Below are 20,475 nucleotides of genomic sequence, written 5' to 3' on the forward strand. Positions count from 1 at the left end.
ATTTTTTGACAAATCAAGGGGTCTAAACTTAAACTGGTCAGCTTAACTACTTGGGTAGCATATCAGATTGCAGGATTCATTTTATCTTGCCTACTTACAGAGCCAGCAGTATAGTGAATTCCTTTTCAAATAGCTGGTCTAAGTTTCATTTGAATGAACCAAAAGTTGTCTAGACCCTATGTACTAAATAAGTATGAGAAAGGGCACAAATGCCTTAAATTGATTGGGTTTGATTTTGAATGCCTGCCACCCCTTCTGATTAGTAGTATGGCTTTTTAACTTTGATTTCTAGTAAGTTCATGTAAAACATTCACATCACAATGTCATCTTAGTGTAAGTGGAAAATTCACTCAGCTGAGAGTCAAACCTACAGTCTTATTACATGTTTTGCACCACTTTTTTTGCTGGATTTTTCTTGTCTCTTACCTTTTCAGTATGCTGATCGGACTTATCCATTGTTGATCCTTGGTTCCCTAATGTTCATCCCAGGCTTCTACCATGTCAGAATAGCTTACTATGCTTGGAAAGGTTATAGGGGATACTCATTTGAAGACATTCCTGATTTTGATTAAGTGGCATACACCAGCTTGCTGTGTCATGTGCTGTAAAAGAAAAATGACAGAAGCCTGGCCAAAAATCAGGGAAAGTATTGTGCCATTCATGTCATGTAAGGATAAAAAGAAAAAGTACATGGCTTAATTATGAAGATACTAGAAACTCTTTTGCTGCTAGTATCAATAATTTTGAAAAAGAATGCAGCTGAAGAAACAACGTTGTTATTGAAAGAAGGTTGGAGAGATCATAATGCAAGATTTTCATTGTTAACATTAAGTAGTATTATTTATAAAGTAAATTATGACTATCAGTGCATGGAAATTAAATTCAATAAAAAATAAAAGGTCTCTTCACTGAGGATTGAAGGGTACTCCAGGATATGATTATGGAAACCATTTTTATGCTCACCAATCAAATTAGGAATTAAACAAGTATAATAGTTAATTTCCTCAACTGTGGCAGTAGAACTAAAAGGAGCTTGATCATCAATATATAGTAACTGAACTGAGCTGTAGTTTAGATTCTCATAGTCAAATGCTACAAATGAAATATTTTTAATCTCTGATCACAGTTATTTCAATTTCTGAGAAAATATTTAAGAATCGACCACACCCTTGAAGTGGGGAAATTTTATACAGCACAAGCGTCACTTTGCTTTTCTTTGCCTTGGAAACCAAGGTATTCAGTTGTTTCATACCCACGGTCATTTCGTACCCAAATGGACTTAATTCGTACTCAAGTTTGAGTCAGTTCGTGCCCAAGTTTAAGTCGGTTCTTACCCAAACCACTGATCGATTCATAACTTAATTCAGAATACCTCACGCGCCAGCGTGCGAACAGATGTCAGTCGTTGCTTACGACAAATTATTAGAGTCAAGCGAGGAAGATACTACGTTAATGTTAATTGTTTATACTTGTGACCTTAACAAAAACAATTTAATTATTGCCTAGCGTAAGGTAAGTGAGATATTTTTAATAGAAAAGTCTATTGTATATACTTATGACTTTTTTAACAATAACAGCTCGTGAAAGTGTGATATTTTTCTCCAATAGTTAACATGGAGAATATACTTTATTAGTTTGGGTACTAAAGGACCTAGCTGGGTACGGAAGGACTCAGCTGACTGGGTACGAAACGACCCAGTTGAGTTGTAAAGGACTGCATATGAAACATCCTCTTGGTGTATGTAGTTACGTTACAAGTCCTTCAATATTGAAATGTCATTGTAAATGCGACCTGATTCAAACGTAAAGTGGACATATGTAAGCAACATAAACAGTTCTTATTTAAATCAACCTAAGATCTGGAAGATTATTACGAAAACGACCGTGGGTACAAAACGACCTGTTACCGAAACCAGCGATCGGTAATCGTCAAACGGTGTGGAGTTTGACCACAAACTCAAAATGATGCTAATCTGTAACAAAGGTTTCAAAATGGAATTGAAGACAAAGAGAATAATCAAAAGATGTTGTTCTCGTGAAAAGCAAAATATAGTTATTATTTCACCGTATGCCTAAAAAACGGAAGTGCGAAGAGTAGAAACAAATCAGCTAAATCATCGTATGCCAACCGTCCTGATCAAGTATCTGAACTAAACACGTTTTACAGACGCCTCGTAGAGGTCTTACTAAAAGTAAGAGTTCTTATTTATCGGTGGTGTTCTTCTCTGCTTCTCCTTTTGACTTGTTTTTTCATATATTGCTTTTCAAATCAGCTGCAAAAAGTGACTTAAAGTTTTTCTTTGTCAAACGCCAGTAACAGGACGAACAATACCTTTCTCTATTCCACCACCGAGCTAAGAATTTATCATCTTTCTTTCATTTCCTCTACGTAAAAAGCGGATCTTTTCTGTTGTCTCATGACATAAAGTTTGTGGGTTTATCAAATCCAGGAATTTTCATTTAAAAATACAGTATAGTCTAGAAACTGATAGATTATTCAAAGATAACATTCCGATTATTCTCGCGCACCCTGGTAATCATTTGGTACATCACTTTAAAACGAAAAAAAAAAACTTCCTTCGACTTCAACTACTTTTCCCAGTGTTAAATAAAAACTATTAGTTGTACAATGAATGAATTAAGAGGTAAGTTTCACAAGCATTTGTGATGCTGCATCGATGGGGGTTGGGGGGGGGGGGGTATCGCAAGATAATTTCTTTTCATCAACTAAGTTGATAATATAAATCGGCCACCGCAAAGAAAAAGCTGACATTTCGAGAGTCAGCCCTTGGTATTTCGCATAAAATATCAGCTTTAGAAACTCTCTACGGTGGTAAATTTCCATTACCAACTCAATTGATAAAACCAAATTAAGTATTTAATTGACGGTGTGTTTCGTTATGTTCCGCCCTTTTTCACAGGGACAAGAAATTGATGCTTGCTCTCGCTTCCTTGCCGGACAGAATATCCAGAGCTGTAACTTTAATCTCAGTATCACCAAAAATCATGCTCGTTTGAAGCTCCCTCGGTTTCTTGATATTAGTGTTTTCCACCTCTGGCATCTCCAGAAGCAACTGTCCGCATTTCTTGACGCCTTGGTCTGTGACGAAACTAACGTTTTCTTCCTCCGTGGAATAAATTGTGATTATTGTTGAAGTTTGTCCTGGTTTGGCAGGCGCATAACTCCTCGTCACACTCTCTCCCAGTTTCAGTGGCTGATCGGAAGTTACAAATTTGTCGAACACATCGGTACACCATTCGACGCCCGATTTCTTCACGAGTTTGTTTCTTGGGTGCTTTCCGACAATGAATCGATTGAGGACTCCGACTCCGTACGTCATAACAGCCCGTCGAACTCGGACAACAGTGGGATCCAATCCGAACAGCACCGCCCCTCGGAGAATGGTTAGCCCGACTTCTTGGGGAATAATTACCTTCATATTTGACTCAAACGCTTTACGCACAGCTTCTTGAAGTAATGGCGACTCGGAAAATCCACCTACAAGGAAGAGAAACTTTAGACCGGTAACACTTTCTCGACTAATGAGGTCCTTGACATGTTCGACAATTTTGCTCAACACGGGGTCAAAAAGTTCTTTCATGGTTTCAGGCGCAATTCTCAACATTCCTTGCGAAGACCATTTCACGTTTGGATTTCCAAACTTTTTGACCGCTGAATCAATGCTTGAGCTTTTGTGTTTCTTGAAGTAGTCGATGAAGGAATACGGCATCGAAATGTTCAGTGGATTTGTCTTGTTTGGACTCGCAGTTCGTTTCTTTGCCTCAAAAGCTATCATTAAGTCTACCCAACCTGCGGGTCGCTTATTTTTGAACTGCTCAATGAAGTCCTTCCCGAAGATTTTCTTTAGCAGCAGTTCGAACTGCTCGTCCACGCCAGTGGCTCCACAGGCCCCTCCTGTGCCCCTGTGAAGCTCTTGTAAGGTACCAGTCTGTGAGTCTAATTCGTGTACTGTAAGGTCCACTGTGCCTCCCCCACAATCCACCACCAGGTAACGGGTGTTTTCTGAATACAAGAAAAAAGTCACGTCAGCAACGAAGTGAAAGAGTAAGAGTGTTATTGTAACCCAGGGAGGCCCGGGGGCGCGTTTAAGCTCCTAGAGGGCAGCTAAAATGGACTCGTCAACGCTCTGATAAGTATATGAAATTAACTATCACATTGTTGCACCACTTATGATATCCTTGTCTTAAAACAAGCAGATAATGATTGTAATGAATTGGATTTTAGCAGGAGCACACACAGCATGAGGTTGCTTGTCTATCTTTGCTGTTCATGTTTCAGATTGATTTGAAATTAAAGGTGTTGGTTTTTGAAAAGGATGGAGAATTGGGGCCAACTGGAGAGAAACTCTTGTATTAGGAAAGATAATCAACAACAAGCTCAACCCACACATATGACGCAGGTTTAGAGCATCGAACTAAGGCTGGAACAATAGAGGTCATTGTGCTTTCTTGGCTCCCTGTTTTCCCGAAATTAGTACCTTGAAAGTCATCTCCGACTAGCGCGTCCATTGATGATGAGACAGTGGACCTCCTCTTTGTCTCCTCTGCCCATGAACAGTCCCTCAAACGTAACTTCCGACAGTAAATCGAGGCGGCTTCCGGTTCTAAGGCTATTAGCAGACGGTCAGGGGCATCTTGTGCAGTCAATCCGGCCTGAAATACGAAGGATATCATGCTTAATGTCTAATTCAGAAGTTGTAATAAAGTTTCGTTAGTTTTTCACCACACAAAATATTAACTTTGGTAATAGAAGATTGGATCGGATCTTAAAGAGTTGGGAATGACATCTTGAGTTATTTTTTTTGACGAGCAAAATTAGCCAGTAGTGTTCTAAGTTCTCGGGCGAAATGAACGAGCCAACGAGCCTGCAAGCAATAGACGATGGTTGTGATTACCCCCACCATAGAAAGGAAATCATTGTTCGTTGTTTTCATGATGGTGCGTCTCCATATGCTAATTATATTTAATTTTGTTTCTAAATAATAAACGAGTTCCAATATGTCAGAATATAAGTGTTGTACTCCTATTTGCATTTGAATGACACAACACAAAATTTATTATCATAACAGAAACATATCATGGCAAAGTAATTCCTTGTAGATTGCCGGGGGAATTTATTTCTGATTCGCTAAATCAATGCAAAAATTGCAGTTAATGCCATGAAGATGTAAAACTTCGAAAACCTGAAAAAAATTCTTCCACCAAGCTGTCGAGGAAAATAGGCTTTGTCGCTAGGACCACTGGAGAGCAGAATTGAATATGATGTGAAATTCTTATGCTCGGTAAACAATACATATTCAGGAGATATCGATGGGGAAAAGACCAACCGTGTTTGAGAATTGTTTTGGATCACAATGCTTTCTCTTGCCATTTTTTTGACTGTATTACTGGTTGCCGGAGTAACATTATTTCACCTTTACTGTGTTGGAAGTTTGTGCTGTGGTCTCCGGCAAAGACACAGAGCTCAAATGAACGCCTACATGACAAAATAAGAAACTCTTATCGAGCTGACAGCGAAACTGAGGAGGAGAAAGACCAGGGCGATTTTCTGAGTCACTTCATTTTCAATCCGCGTAGCGGTAAAAAGGAGTGCAGTGGACAAATTTCAACTTATAATTCGAAGGGTCAAATACCTTAGAGCATAAAGTTTCTAGCTTCAAATCCAGCACAATATTCACACTCAAACAACTCTTTGGTTTAAAGGTTGCCAGAAAGAAATGCCCGGTTAGCGGTTATTAGTGTTCAATGTTTATGGATGGTAAGTAATTTTAAAAGATACAATCATCTGCTGAGACCTTGGCTGAGACTTAATTCCCTGAAAAATTATATTTTCCAATAACCGAATCGACAATCGCATTTCTGCTGGTATTTCGCCAAACTAATCATCCCAATACATTTATTAAACCTTATTCATGGCAGTTTGGTAAGTCGGTATTATTCACATTAGCCTGAAGTATGCAAAAGAGCGTATGTTGTAGCCTTTAGTAACCTGAGTCAATAAATGAACACTCATATGTGAAATTTGAACTCTTAAAAACCCAACGCAACAAAATCAGGTTAATATACTATACGAACTTATGACCAATTCTAAATCACAGTGTACTGAAAATTTTTATCTGCCTAACGCCTTTGTAATCCTGGTCAATAATTTAACCATAAATTTTTCCACTTGCAGGTGGCAGTAAGCCAGCCTGGACACAAGCCAACATCACTTACACAAATAAGTTTTTATTGAAAATTACGAAACGTAGTGATGTGCTATATATGTGTGTAACTTCGAAAAGTGACTTAAGTAGCTCAGCAGAATCATTTTGACATTTCAATTGATGAAATACCCACGGAAGGAACATTTCATCCAAGTATGGTTGTGGTGACGGCCGTTTTCCTTGGAGTAATTGTGGCTGGATTTAGCGTGTTGGATATCTACTTGCTGAAACGATGTTTTGGGGAGGAACAAAATCAGCTGGAAGATACGGAACCGTATGCACAAGTGTTCCCAGTGACAATACCTTACTTCTCTGCGAGATAAACCAGTTTTTGAGACCTACGCTTGCGCTCAAGAGATAAAGCCACGACAAGTTATAACCTAAAAGACACATGGCGAATGAAATGAGACATTTAGAAAGTATATTCCTTTGTATATAATGTTCATCAATACGAAATGAGATATTTGAAGCAGATTTTCTACATTCTTAAAGAATGCGCTAAAATTTCATTGGTTTTCAATGTGTTGGAGTTTTCACATCTCTATCTTCTAAGGAAAATGGATTCTGGTGTAATATTGTACAAGCAATAGTTTTTGGACTTAAATTATGGTTATTCTTAGTGAATTGGCTTCGTTATTGTTTTATTCGATTTGCAGGATTATAAGAAGTTTCTCTTTTTGAGAAACGGATTAACTCTGTTTGTTATTTTTTCGGTTCTCGCAAGGTGTACATCTCAGCTGATGTAGTTGTTGTTATTGTGTTGTAGAAGTAAGAATGTGTTTTTGCCAGTTTTTTTTTGTTATGTTTTGCTTTGTTTTGTTTATCTACTCGTTGATAAAATCAGTCATACTATACTTCGTAAAGAACAGCTACCTTTCGAACGAAAGCTTTTCGTTTATTGACGATAGGTGATTTAGAAATTCGCAAATTTTGACGATGTTTTCCAGAACTTTTCTTACGCTTACTAAGTGAAAAACATTTCATAATTCAGCTAACTGGCTTGCGGCCAAAACGTTAAACATCTTCAACCTGCGTAGTTCGCTAATGGTATTCTATTCTTGTTGATTAGTTTCACACTTGTTTACAGAAGCTATCTAGCAGGTGCTCCTTTGCTCCACGCACACTTGAAACGAATGAATCCGATTACAGCTCCAGTCATTACCATTTGCAGAGGGAAATCTCGTTTGGATAAGGCTGATTTGACGCTGAAACAGTTGGAGAACAATCATGGTGGTAGTAGAAATTGTCGTTCTTGGCACGTTCACAGCACTAGCACTCCTAGATGTGTACATGCTCAAGAAACTATGCGAAGGAAAAGAGTACCGCGTCCATGTCAACTCAAAATACCACTTGGCGGGTGACGGTTCGTATTTGCTGTAATACCATGGAACATTTCGATGTCGAGTGCAGTTTCAATTCAGTTAGCTTCGAACTTACTTCACAAGAACAAAACAACGCGTGATTACTACATTTATCATTCTGTCCTTAGAAAAACTGGACAGTATCACAAAACAATTTATACTCGACTTCTCAACTTCTCCTTTAATTTTTCTATCGATAGGCAAGAATGTTTAACATTATCTTAAAGTATCTAAGGTACAATACTTTAAGACTAACCATCGACAAACGAAACGATACCTGCTTAATTTGCTTGCAACGGCGGGTAAGACTCACGAAATTGACAATCAATGGTTCAGTTTCTAGAGAGGCAGAAATTATCTTTATTTTGCGGGAGTAGATGTGTTATAACAATATTATCTGTGAGAAAGAAGAAGAACTTACTCTGTGTTCATGTTTCAGAATGGATAAAGGCTAGCCGGTATTTTAGGGAAAATTCTTGACACATTACATTTTGAAAACCGAAAAAACCTCCAACTTTAAGATATTTTTATTTTGGGCAAGTTATTTAAGGTTGCTGTTAAGGGGAAAAGAGTGATTCCATCAATAAAAGCATAATAGTGGCGGATTTCGCCACAAACATAACTAAGGTATTGTGAAAATCATTTCAGCCGTGTATTCTTGTTTCGAATGCAACTCAGATTGAAACGAACCGCGAAAGTTACCATCATGCAATTGAAATTCAATCATATTGCTAGCTTTTTTTTTTTTTAATTCAACCGCAGTGTAAATATCGTTTTGCAATTTCATATGGATTATGAAAAAGGCTCGTAGATTTACTTAAGATAAAGAAAAATAAACAAGCACTCGTGGTGCCGTGGACTCACTTACTTTAATATCAACCATCCCTAGTCTAAAATTGTTATATTCTTTTGACAAATTGGTCTATGCCTTTCATCTTAATAAAACTCTACAAAATAGAGCTGAAATTCGGAGGAATTTGTAGACGTCAGGAAACGAAAGTCACGTGATGTTAACCAATAACATTGGTTTTCACCGGGCATCTGTTTAGATCACAACATAACAAAATTAATTATTTAGAACTATTTGTCTTCAAAAGGATAGCGTTAGAAAGAGCTATAAGATGCTGAAATAACATTGACAACTTCGAGAAAGTTTGTCACGTACTGACGTACGTGCTATGCATAAGTGCTTTAAATTTTCGATTGCGTGCAAGATGAGCCACCACCATTTATTAGAAAGAAGCAGAAATATGCTGGGGTAAACGGGTATTTGAGCTTACAGGCTAGATAAAAGTCATTGTAAAGTGTATGACAAAGATTCTTGTATCAAAATCTGAACACATGAATGGCGTTTGCTTTGAAATGTTTTAACGCATTAAAACGAAAAACATTATGAACGCTGTTTTCCGAAAATATAAAATGAAAGGGTTCAGGAAATGTGTTTCCACGAAACACACAACAAAATGGGCATGCACTGGAAGTTAACTTACAACAGGAACAGAGCTGAACAATCTCGCAGCACCGACGTAAAATAATTCATGCAAATATAAGCAAATAAAGAAATTCCTTGGCTCAAGATAATTACTCGATTTGTCATTCAAATGCATGCGCTTTTTTACGTATAAATAAGACCTTACAGGTGGCAAAGATAGTGGCGAAATTCCAACCGCAAAACTTCAAAACGTCTTCAAAGCGAAAAAACATATCTCGAAGGGGATTGAAAATCAATTCGAAGTTACCAGAAAGATTTTCCACACGATCGAAAAGAAGATAAACCTTACGCTAGCCATGGTATTTGTGGAGGTCTTTGTTATTGTTACCGTGGCTGCTGTGGTAGGAATAGAAGCATTTGTGCTGAGGAAAATTTGCAAAGGCGAGGAAGTGCCGTACTTCAAGCACGGACCACTTTTTGTTTCCAGAGGAGAAGCTTTGGCACTGATGGCCTCCAAATGATAAATTGGACACCCCTGGATCCTTGGATTTCTCAGAGGACAACATAACTTGGAAAATGTTTTTATAGCAATAAATACGTCTTGCAGAGGCAATACTCAGTTGGGCACATTTTAGCAGCCTTGCATACTTTAAGACTGGCACCTTTTGGTAGCCTAGTATATTTTAAGACTGGCAATAGTGAACTGTTAAGAACACTGTATCGCTTTACAAAAGTTATCATAAATGTTTTGTTTTTTGAAAAGTCTCTTGCTTCAATTTTCCACACATTTTCAGGCAGATGTATTGAGTTAGTTAGGATCAAGGTGGACTAAAAATTATAAGAAAATGAGTTGTATTCTACAAACTTAAAATTATGCTACATGTTATACATTTCATCTTGGAAGAAAAAAAAGCCCTCGAGCTTTTATATCACAAAGTTTAGAAGGTAATGAATGTCAATTGTTCAATCTATTCAATTTAGCAGGTTTCTCGCCAGCACAATTTACTTTTTAGCTTCGAGAAAATATAAATAATGTTTTTCACATTCCACTATCATTTTGTGTCCGTTTTAAACTTTTTCAACACCCTAAATGTATCCATTTCTTCTTCATTTTCGTCGACACATTTTTTCTAAAAATTTGGTGCTTACCACAAGCCAAATTCCCATTACTGATGAATTTTCTTATTCTCCTCATCTGTCTAGTTACGAGAGAGTCGGCATTTTAGAGAGAATATTGGTAGCAATCAGTACTAATGATGGGTATGACGTCTCGCATTACATTTTTATTTGGCCCTTTTCCAAGTTGCGGAAGCCGCAGGTTACGAATTTAATTACAAGGAAAGTTGGTACAATTTCGTAGTTATCGCGCAATTAATTGCAAATCTACAGTGCTGTTTTCAGCCATGGTGGTTTTTGAATGTCTCGTATTCGGCTCTATCGCCGCTGTGGTTGTTAGCGAACTCTTCCTTCTGAAGAAATTATTCACAGAGAACAACTTTCCTCACATCAACAACGACACTTCGACACCAATCACAAGTTTATTCAGCAGTAGAAACTAATACGCATGATTACGAGGAAGTGAATTTTAGAGAGGTTCTACACCATAATGTTCCACGAATACTGGAACATTTTAAGTTCTGTGCACAATATTAATTTGTATTATTCAACCATAATAACAATCACCGCCTCCACAACTGTGAAAATGTCTCAATTAACATGGACAAAGGTGTAACTAGCACATGACAAGTGGATGTCAATCTATGAGATGTCTTACATACTTTAAAGTGCCTCTGTACACTTCTACTTAATTACGCGACTCCATGTTTAGAAACATTGTTTGAGGTGCGACCCTTCAAAGTGGCCTTGTTCTACGAACCAGCGGTTTTCAACTTTTATCAAAAGGATTTAGCAATGAGGTCTATTTCAAACTTGTAGTCTTTTTTATGATTTTATTATCTATGAGTGTCAAAAATTATTTTTCATGATCTGTGTTGATTGTTTTGAACAAGATAAATACTGCGAAACCTAGTACACAACAACGGTTTCTTTTGCATAATCAGCTAGTATCTCACGTGCGGACTTAAATGTAGGATGTTTTTGAGAACAACAGACATGTACACAACCGCAAATGAACCCTTAATATGAGAAAGTTTCGATGAGGAATTGTGTCATAGAGGCATTGAGACGTTATTTGTCTCGAAGGTTGCCGAGTATTTATATATTTTATCCAACATGTAATTATCTTTTCATGGTGCAATCACGCAGAGGCACACAAACTTAAAGCTTTGGATGTTTTCAGAGACAGTACCAGCACAACCGCAGAAGACTGTGATTTCTATAAGCAATGAAGTGGAATAAACGTTCTGGGACGTAACACGTTCTGAAGTTCCCCCAAATTGGACGCAACTTTCCTTTTAAATTAATTTGCGCCTTGTTCTTTCATGGGGCTTTGAGCCAAGATGAGTGCATTGTGCGACCTTGAGTTTTTAAAGTGCCTTTTTCCTTTTGGCAGAAAATGTGATTTACTATTTCTTGGCGAGGAGCCCGATGGTTTATTTGTGAAAGTCCCTGAGCTAAGAGTCAGCTATTCTTAAATTTACGCTTCAATATTGACATATGTTTGGAATTAAAAGAACTAACTGAGAGAAACTCGAGCATCCCTCTGATATATCCTTCGTTCTTGTGGAAAATTACCTTCAGTAAAAAGGATTAAAGTCTGCCTCTGTCTCGTGAATTTAGTCAAGCTAAGCTAAAAGTCTAATACATTTATGATTCGCCAAAAAGGCTTCATCAGGTGAATGCGAGCCAATAACTTGGGAGCATTAAACATTCCACTCACCTCGTAGGCCGCTGTCCTCATGAATTGTTTAGCGGGTGCCTTCCAGATGGCAGGTACGGTAAGAACCCACTGAATGTCTTCTTCCAGAATCTTCGTTGCTGATTGGTCAGAGAGTTCTTCCAGCACGTGATCTTTGAAAAACTTCAGCGCGTGTGCAAACACAGTCACAGCTCTGACTAACTTGCCGTTGGCAGCTTTGATCTCAACATCTCTGTGAAGATCCTATAAAGGAAGTAATAATATTAATAAAAACATTCAAGATGGAAACCACGTTGCGGTGGTCTATTTCCGACTCTCGCTCGATGAGATTTGAAAGTTGTCATCTAATTAATATACGGTATTTTGTTCAGTCGCTTCTCATTAATATTTCAAAGAGTTATTTGAAAATGTAAACATCTTTACATGAGTAAACTCAGTCAAATTCTTACCGGCTGTGTTTTATTTGGAAAATTCTCTAAAAACAGTTAGCGGTTACGTCCAGGTTCAAATAACATGGCTTGTTTTACAAATCACACCGTGAAGCTTATAAATGATACACCTTCATTTGGAACGACACAACTCTCGAATGTACTGTGTTTCTTTGCTTTGACCGACATTTTCAGTTTCTTCAAAAAAAATTGTGATACTTCATTACATTTAAAAGTCAATCCTAACCGGATGAAGTGGAAAGTTTTAAAGTTTCAAATTAACTTTAATGAAATTCAAAATCACAACAATATTTTAATTAGTTTTACAAGGCTAGGAATGTTATTTACAATACAAAGTCAAAAGCGTAAATTCGGCAAGATATGAATTATTTCTAATTCTTGAAGATAATCGAAACAGATTATCCTCTTTTAAAATTATAAGTAATAGGAAAATCCTTTCCTCTTATAGCGAATCAAAGATAAGATGTAGAGAAGCTGGTGGACAAACTCAACTGTACCTTGTTTGTGTGTAAGGCCATCTTAAACTTCTCAAAGTACATCCATTTTTTAGCGTCGTCTGGTTCTAAGTCATGATAAAAATCCCTCGCACCAAATCCAAACGAATGGAAGCTTCCATCAGGTTTCAGCAACAAAGTTGTGGGTGTTTTCTGGTTGGTGACACCTGGATCGCCTCCTTCCCATCTACGCATCATATGCACGCTCTCGGGATCTCGAGTAAAAGCGAACGCATAACCACTGAATGTTGTTCCAAAATCTATGGCTACCACAACAAAGTACTGATGCTGTGTATGTACATCATTCACTGGCAGACCAGAGTCGATCGAGGCCGGGAGCGAGTCGGAATCTAATGAAGCTGATCTTGATGTTTGCCCCGATTCTTGGCCGTTACGAGATGGTGAGGATGCAGAGTTCGATGAAGCATCAGCGCTCTCAATTATCGGACGAGAGAGCGAACTTTCAATTTTTTTCACATTCAGACTATTTTCTGATTTTCGAACATTTTCATCACTGGCCTCAACGGATTCCAGAGCTTCGGAATTTGATCTTTCGACGGCCCGCTGCAAATTTTGTAAAGGTGATGGAGCTTTCAGGTTCAGCCCCTTAGAGGAAGAAGAACGCACAGAGGTATCTGCCCCCGGCCTGTGTCCCTCATCTGGAGTGAAAATCAGTTCTTGATCATGATCAGAGTCCATGTCTTCGAAGTCTTTAATCAAACTGTCCGCTAATAACTCCAGAGATGTCGAGCAAACGCTCGGCGAATCGGAAAATCGCCGAGGTGATCCGATCGTACAGTGCTCCAGCAGCGCGCGCTCTTCTTCCGTCAGCGGGAAGTCAAATGGCGTCGGGGTATTTCTCCCATCGATGTAGATGGAGGGTAACGGTAGGTCAGGGTTTTCAAACTCGTTGTCACCATCTACCATTCCCAGATCCTCTTTGATCTTCTGGAGTTCATAATCGCTTAGTGATGGTGTTATGTCACTATTATTGTTATCGTCGAATCTAAACTCGTGGTTAAACAGCAAGTCATCGTTGAGTTCACCCGCAGTGTTAATTGCTTGATCATCGCTCATGACTGGTTCAGCTGTTCCTCTTCACACGCTGCTGGTGGGAGGTAAAACCATTGTACAACTTATTCATACATGTGAGTATTCGAGTCATCTAAATTCGAATACTTCAGCCCATGATAATTGACAATGCGGGCCGAGCTGAATGTACAATAACTAAGCGGTAAAGGTTGAAGCACTTATTTGAATAAAGTTACATGGATGTGTTAAGGCAAGGGCGGCAAAACGATTGGATATACCTAGTGAATATTTGAATCTCTATACAAAAAGATCATTGAAACAAGTACTAAATCTCAAGGACTTACATTGTTATGACTCTTCGAGGACCCGGCTTAAGTTACGGTCTGTGGAAAGCTAACTATCAACCACTAATAGGGCTACAACACAACGGTAATACCTTCAGAGACATAACTTTTGCAAAATACCTGAATTCGTTAAAGATATCGAGATTTCACGGTCGAATACCATGAAATTTCAGGGCAAATTTCCCTCACTGACACCAACTTCATAAGAAGTTTATTATGCTAATTTGATCGGTAATATATCTTCTGTTTAAACACGCTTTAGAGCAATAAACAAATTAGGACGATTTCAATGCGACGCCAGCCCAGCTACTAATTACAACTAATTACTTACGTATAAATAAAACCTTACAGTACTCATAGCAAGATGAAAAACTAAAAAAGTATTAATCATGTACAATACGTCGAGATAATTTCGCTAGGAATCATCTAGTAAAAGTCATAAGGTCTTAGCAGAAACATAGTTTTAGTGGTAGAGAATGTTCTCAAGAGGAAAATGTTACAGAAAAAAAAATAACAGGACACCCTTGAGCCCTTCAGGAAAAAAAATTAGCAGATATATCACATAAGAACTAAAAGTAAGGAAAGTAAAATTGCTACCAACTCTATCGAGAACTTTAAGATAATAATGTTAAAAAAGTGAAAACCATTCTTAAATTTTTTTAAAATCAGTACCTTGGATCGATTTCACTCCCGCACTGTTCTTCGTTGTCTTATAGCAAAAATGTTACAGTTTTAAATGTGACAAGATACAAATCTGTTGAGGTATTTGCTTTTGACCCACAGGTGGATGTCGTTTCTCCTGCGCAATTGCCAGAACTAATTAAACAAGCGGATGACACTTCGACTAAACTGAACACATTGGCACGCCACAGTGTAGCAAAGAAAACTTCAAGTGGTTACTAACGGAGGTGATACCTGTTACTATCGTTAGAGAATTTTTTAGGGCCGCCATGGAATCTACAAAGTCTGTCTCACTCTATAACTTCGACAAAATTCACGGTTCAAGACGAACTCCAGTGAGTCAGTTTACGAATGAACGTTGGTTACTGTCTCGTGATTTGGAAGAAAGAGTAATGCCCCCATACATTTAGCATTTCTTTTGAGTTGGCCCCTAATGACAACCTGGATTATTACCTCTCCATCTTAATTTGTTTTGTTTACGTTTTGACGGGAAAACTTCCAATAAATGTAACAAGCAACTGTTTTAAGATAAAAGAGAACAGCTCGACAGAAACACTATAATATGGTAAATCAGGTTTTTGGTTCGCACTAATACCCTTACAGTCACTGTTACACGAACACGATCAAAGTATTTGCAAACTTTCTGCTTTCTTCTATGAAAAGGCATTCACTCAGGAATTCAAATTCGGCAAGCCTTTGCTCTTAACTATGTCAACAGTAGCAGAGAAGTAAACACAGTTCATTAGTCGCCTTGGTCGCCAAACAATGTACCACAGAAACTATAAGGAAATTTACATTTTGCCGATTCGATTTACACATAAGGACCATTAGTAAATGGATTGCCGATCTAAATTCTCGTTCATTTGGTGTCAGCGCTGTTGTTTTAGGTGTGCGTGAGTGAAAAGAATCAACAACATTCATTAATCAATGACAAGATGTCACAAAAGCCTCGCGAGCGATGCAAATCACCGAGCAGAGAATGAGTGTTTTTGGTGACAATTAACATTATGAATATGGTCAAGTAAGAAGACGCTAAGACAGCTACTTAGCGTAACGTTCCACAACATGTCAAAAACTTGGACTGGTTTGACACCTACACGTTCCGATTCCCGACACGGCCGGTCGAATCGTTTCCCGACAAAATGATGGCGGACTCCTTAGAACCACCGACGAAGCCAAGTCAAAAGAGGCGAAGCTTTGACGCCACGGCTTCGACAGCTGCACAAGATCCTCTTCAGGATGGCAAAATACTTGTTCTAAAAGTTATTGGAAAAGTGAACTTGCGCATCGAGAGAAAAGATTATCAAGAGCTGATCAGAATAGTGAATCAAATCCCAGGAGATGTACTAGTTCTCATCATGGACAACTTATCAATCGATAGCTTGTATGCTGATATTCCAAATAGTTTGGGTTCACTTGAAGCTCTTTTCACAAAGATATTTTACGACCGACAAGGACGGCTTCCTGATCACGAGCTGTGCGGCGACGATTTCATACATCACCTCGTTCGTTATTTTGTCGATCTTCTCAAATACAACAACCAGACATTTGCGAGTGCACGATCTAGAGAGCACATAAGAAACATATTTAACATTTGCACACAAATGGACGGATCTCTTTATCAACGGCTTGTTCAGAGAGCAGAGCAGTTTTCCAAGGCTCTGAGTGGCTTTTCTGAGCATGCTCTGGTCGAGGCGATAAAAAGATCATCAGCAACTTATCACATGAAGATGGAAGAGGCTTTAAAGGCAGAATTGGAGCGAGCTGTGAGCCACTACAACTCTGCTTTACGAAAACTCTCTGACGTTTCGTCAAAAGCAACGCGCATCAATTCAGAGTTCTCTTCGGTCGTTGCAGCAAACAGTCAAGCAGACATGGATGAAAAAACTTCACAATACATGAGGAAACTATCAGGACAAACTATCGAAGATAGATTGCTTTTTAACCAATCGCTTTTAAATGCTGTACAGGTCAATTCAAGAGACAAGCTTCTGATCCATGTCCTGATAGAAAAGTTGGAAGTTCGAATAAATCACGATAAAGAGGTGGGTTGAATTTCATGGTAAGAATTAAATAAAAATAACAATGGTATATCATGACAGTGTGTCAAAAATCAGTGTCAAAGAGACTAGCACCAGTTGCGAACATAAATCAGAGAAGACAAAGCTGCAAGGTAATCCTTTAATCCGATCATAAATCAAGTCCTTTAGCCAAACAATTGACTCTCACAATGTCACTTTCCACCCAGATGAATAGTTGAATACCCGTGAACCGTTGGGGAAATTTGATAAATTGCTCATTGAGAAGGGGTGTGGGGGGGGGGGGGGGGGGAGAGAAAGGAGGAGAGAGAAATGGGGGAAGTAGGTAATTTTGCGATAGAAAATGATCCCTCTCAGAATAGTCCTAGTCGCTAAATGCTAAGGCAACCGGGGTGAACTCCAGGATAAAATAGGCCCCTTGGCTCGCAAGACTTGAACCTTAATCCAGTCCCTCATTAATATAAACAAACTTTTAAGTGGCGTATACCACTCCCATGAAACCAACTGGCGAATTTCATAACAGATATGAACAGAACCTGGTTGGTCTCCCTCGTAGCGTTACGATGTCACGCAACGCTTCCTGCAAACACGGTAGGCTAATATAAACACAAATTATTTTGCTTAATTAAGGTTCTACAGCTTCTTAGCCAACTAAGAAAAGAATTCAAAGTATCACGTGACGAGCGCGTGCTACCGCTGCTCGAGAGATTTCACCACGGACATCGCCTTGTGCTGCAGTTGTTGGATGAATCTCTCAAGGGCGTGGTCAAAGAAGATGGCGAGAAACCAAACATACCCACTATAACCCGTACACTGGCCTGTGGTGCAGAGTCTGGTGACGTCAGCGCTGTTGAAGAAGGATGTAGTAGTGACACTGACGTGTTTGACACTGTCACTCAACTGGATGATGAAACAGGTAATGGCGTCTTTTACACTCCTGGCCCTTGGGAGGTTTATTCTTTAGCGCAGCATCTTGGAGTACCAGCAAAACCCTGCTTTTGGTGATTCCTGAATAATACTTGTTTGGTTGAGAGTAGGTTGATGGGTTAATTGTTGGACGATTAACGGGTTTACATGGATATTTGATCAAACGGATACATGGGCACACCTTTCATGGTCTCTAGAAACATCACTTCCAATTTGGGAAATACTTCTGTTGCTACATGTGTTTCATGGGTATGGTCTATAAAAAATCATTAGACGTACTCCTTTTTAAGACATAAAAAAATATGAATAAATAGAACAAAAACCCTACTAAAGACAATAAAAATCACGGTACCTCCAACATAGTGACAATTCACTTTCAACTGGCATCAAAATAACATTCCTCTTTCAGAATTTTCTGCACTGAGTTCTCCGTGCAGCTCTAATGAAACTGACCATGAACAGAAAGAAGAATCAACACAAAGCAACTTCCTACCTCAAAAGGTTTCTACGCAAGAACCGATTGATGAACAATCTGGCCTACTAAAACAGCTGCAGGATAAACAAAAGGAACTTGAAGCAGCCCAGGAAATGGTTCGAAATTTATCAAAGAGGGAGAAAACTCTCATAGAAAGGTATTACAACAAGTAAATCCATTCGATCTACTTCGCGGGTAGAAAAAGATATACACGGAAGCAAAGTTTTCATCATTCAGAAGAGTCTCTTCGCCAAATACTCTTTTAAACACATATGCACCCATGCTATCGATATTGTGAAATAAAAAACTGAAATTCTTGATATGATGACAAGAACTACTGATTACAAAAAACTTTGTCTCTATAGAGCTGGCGGTGCACGTGGGCAATATGAAGCAAAATCTGTGTTCTGATTGGCTACCCGAGCGGGCAAAATGAACCCATCTTTGCTCGCTCGGGACTACCCGCTTTGATCCCGCATAAGAAACAAATTTCTTGGAGTAGAAATGCAAAGTTCGTATTTCGACAATGTAGGCGATTAAGTCGCAAAAAGCGGCAGAAGATCTATAGTCAAAACAAAGAAAACATAAACAATTCTTGTAGGTTTATTGTGCTTTAGTTGGCTTTCTTTCCCGTCTCTAGAAATAAAAAGTCTTGATTCTTCATAAAGTGATGACCTTCTTGCTATACAATATTTCCTTTCTTGACCATGCTTGTTCGGCCAAGATGGCTGGATATTAGCTTCGTTCCTTTTTCTCGTTTTTATGGACCTTGAATTCGTCTCAGTCCATAAAAACCAGCCATCTTGACCTCACACTTGGTCAATAACTCATACGTCATGTTTCAGATTACAAGACCAAGCACAGAGACAGCTCAAAAAAGGCGGTAAATTCGAGGACCTTTCCACAGGCGAGTGCCGACCGTCTGTTCTGGTCGAGCGTTATGACAACTTGTATACACAGACACGGCTGGACGCTATGGACGAGTTAAACGAGGTTGAATCGCTTGAAAAGCTGGACGAGAACAGCGACATTAAAAACAAAATACTCTTTTCAGTTATAGTGGTAGGTGCAATGTTGTCAGTTCAGTTAGGGTATGTCTTGTGACGATACAATACAAAAATTGAGTGTCAATGTGTCACCCTATGGGCGTATCGTCTGGTGGTGCGGAAAGAAATCTATTTTGATTATGATTATATGGTAATCATCGATCAATCGACCAAACATTAGTCCACTTTTACCTATCTTCCTTGAAATAAACGAATGCTTACGATTCATTTTACCCAATCCGCAAGAAACTAAGAAACTACCATCCCCCCACAGGTGGCTTTCCGCGCGGTACAACATGCACTCACAGAAAAACAACACAAGCTTAAAAAGCTGTTAGATATTCCGGATGAGAAGACCAAAGAAGAGTTCGCACAGGATATACAAGACCGCATCAATGACTATTTTCGAACGACAGGAGCACGTTTGAAGATCGACAGTATCAAAAGGGTAATTTGCAATCACAAGAAATTTATGATGAATTAAGTATCAGGTGTAAAACTAAAAAAATGAGGTTAGCGAGGAGGGCAGATTTAGTCTTTTGAAGACTATCATGATACTAGAAATAAATTGACCAGCAAGCATCCAACAACACAGAACACTTAAACAAGAGTTTGTGTGATTTAATTCGAGTACATATTTACCTTTAGTACTCTTCATCTTCATCTTTCCTTTTCAGGAGGTCAGTAAACAGTTGTGGGGAACGTTGTACGATTTTCCTGAGTTACAGAATTGCCCCAAGTTAAGGGAATACATGGACGAATGCGTGCGCTTGTCCTGGATGATGGCTGTTCAGATTCCACCAATGATCATCGAGTATGAAGCAACTGAATTCTCTGAAAAACTTCATGGACGATTCATGACCTCGGACATGACATCTGTTGCGATTAAGTATCATATTTGGCCAACTTTGATTGACTCACAGAGTGGTCACGTGCTCTATAGAGGCATTGTGGTCACATAACTTGTACGTAAACAAAATTTCCGCAGAGGAAGGTTTGACGAAATATCTAAATGTTAAATTTCAAGAAATTCATACACAGATAACGTTTTCATGGTTCAGAAAATAAAAAATCCCGACGAAAAAGTCGTTTGACTCAATACAGAAGGCAAAATTCACTGTAACTTCGGAAACATTCTCCGCATTAACTC

At 38.7% G+C, this 20,475-nt stretch overlaps 2 protein-coding genes, 1 long non-coding RNA gene and 1 other non-coding gene across 8 annotated transcripts in view; 3 read left to right on the forward strand and 1 right to left on the reverse strand.

Moving 5' to 3' along the window:
* LOC113669087 (transmembrane protein 230) overlaps positions 1-2,210 on the forward strand; it is a 3,710-nt gene extending 1,500 nt beyond the window's left edge. Inside the window, exon 3 of the mRNA XM_027185087.2 lies at positions 435-2,210. Within this exon, the coding sequence (XP_027040888.1) occupies positions 435-572 (138 nt within the window). The 3' untranslated portion in view covers positions 573-2,210. The remainder of the gene's footprint in view (positions 1-434) is intronic.
* LOC113668679 (heat shock 70 kDa protein 12A) lies at positions 1,094-20,100 on the reverse strand. Of its 5 annotated transcripts, none has more exons than XM_027184634.2 (5): positions 19,968-20,100; positions 12,785-13,889; positions 11,860-12,081; positions 4,500-4,674; positions 1,094-4,024 (listed from the first exon to the last, which is right to left on the reverse strand). In XM_027184634.2, exons 2-5 carry the CDS (start codon positions 13,856-13,858, stop codon positions 2,916-2,918), a joined length of 2,580 nt encoding a protein of 859 aa, XP_027040435.2. In that variant the 5' UTR covers positions 13,859-13,889; positions 19,968-20,100; the 3' UTR covers positions 1,094-2,915. The 5 variants fall into 5 exon arrangements, with proteins under 5 accessions (XP_027040435.2, XP_089053398.1, XP_089053402.1 ...); XM_089197272.1 differs by lacking the exon at positions 19,968-20,100 and adding an exon at positions 14,830-14,967; XM_089197276.1 differs by lacking the exon at positions 19,968-20,100 and adding an exon at positions 14,158-14,378 and having other exon boundaries at positions 12,785-13,886.
* On the forward strand, positions 5,010-8,455 carry LOC113668691 (uncharacterized). The gene is made up of 2 exons (XR_003446023.2): positions 5,010-5,779; positions 6,197-8,455. It is a non-coding gene; the product is annotated as an uncharacterized LOC113668691 (long non-coding RNA).
* LOC113668662 (uncharacterized) lies at positions 15,769-20,420 on the forward strand. Its single transcript, XR_016183914.1, has 6 exons — positions 15,769-16,883; positions 17,508-17,793; positions 18,214-18,436; positions 19,125-19,341; positions 19,600-19,773; positions 20,003-20,420. It is a non-coding gene; the product is annotated as an uncharacterized LOC113668662 (transcript).
* Positions 20,421-20,475: the final 55 nt, after the last annotated feature.

This window comes from Pocillopora damicornis, chromosome 2 (genome assembly GCF_964200805.1).
Source record: "Pocillopora damicornis chromosome 2, jaPocDami1.2, whole genome shotgun sequence".
Taxonomy (NCBI): domain Eukaryota; kingdom Metazoa; phylum Cnidaria; class Anthozoa; order Scleractinia; family Pocilloporidae; genus Pocillopora; species Pocillopora damicornis.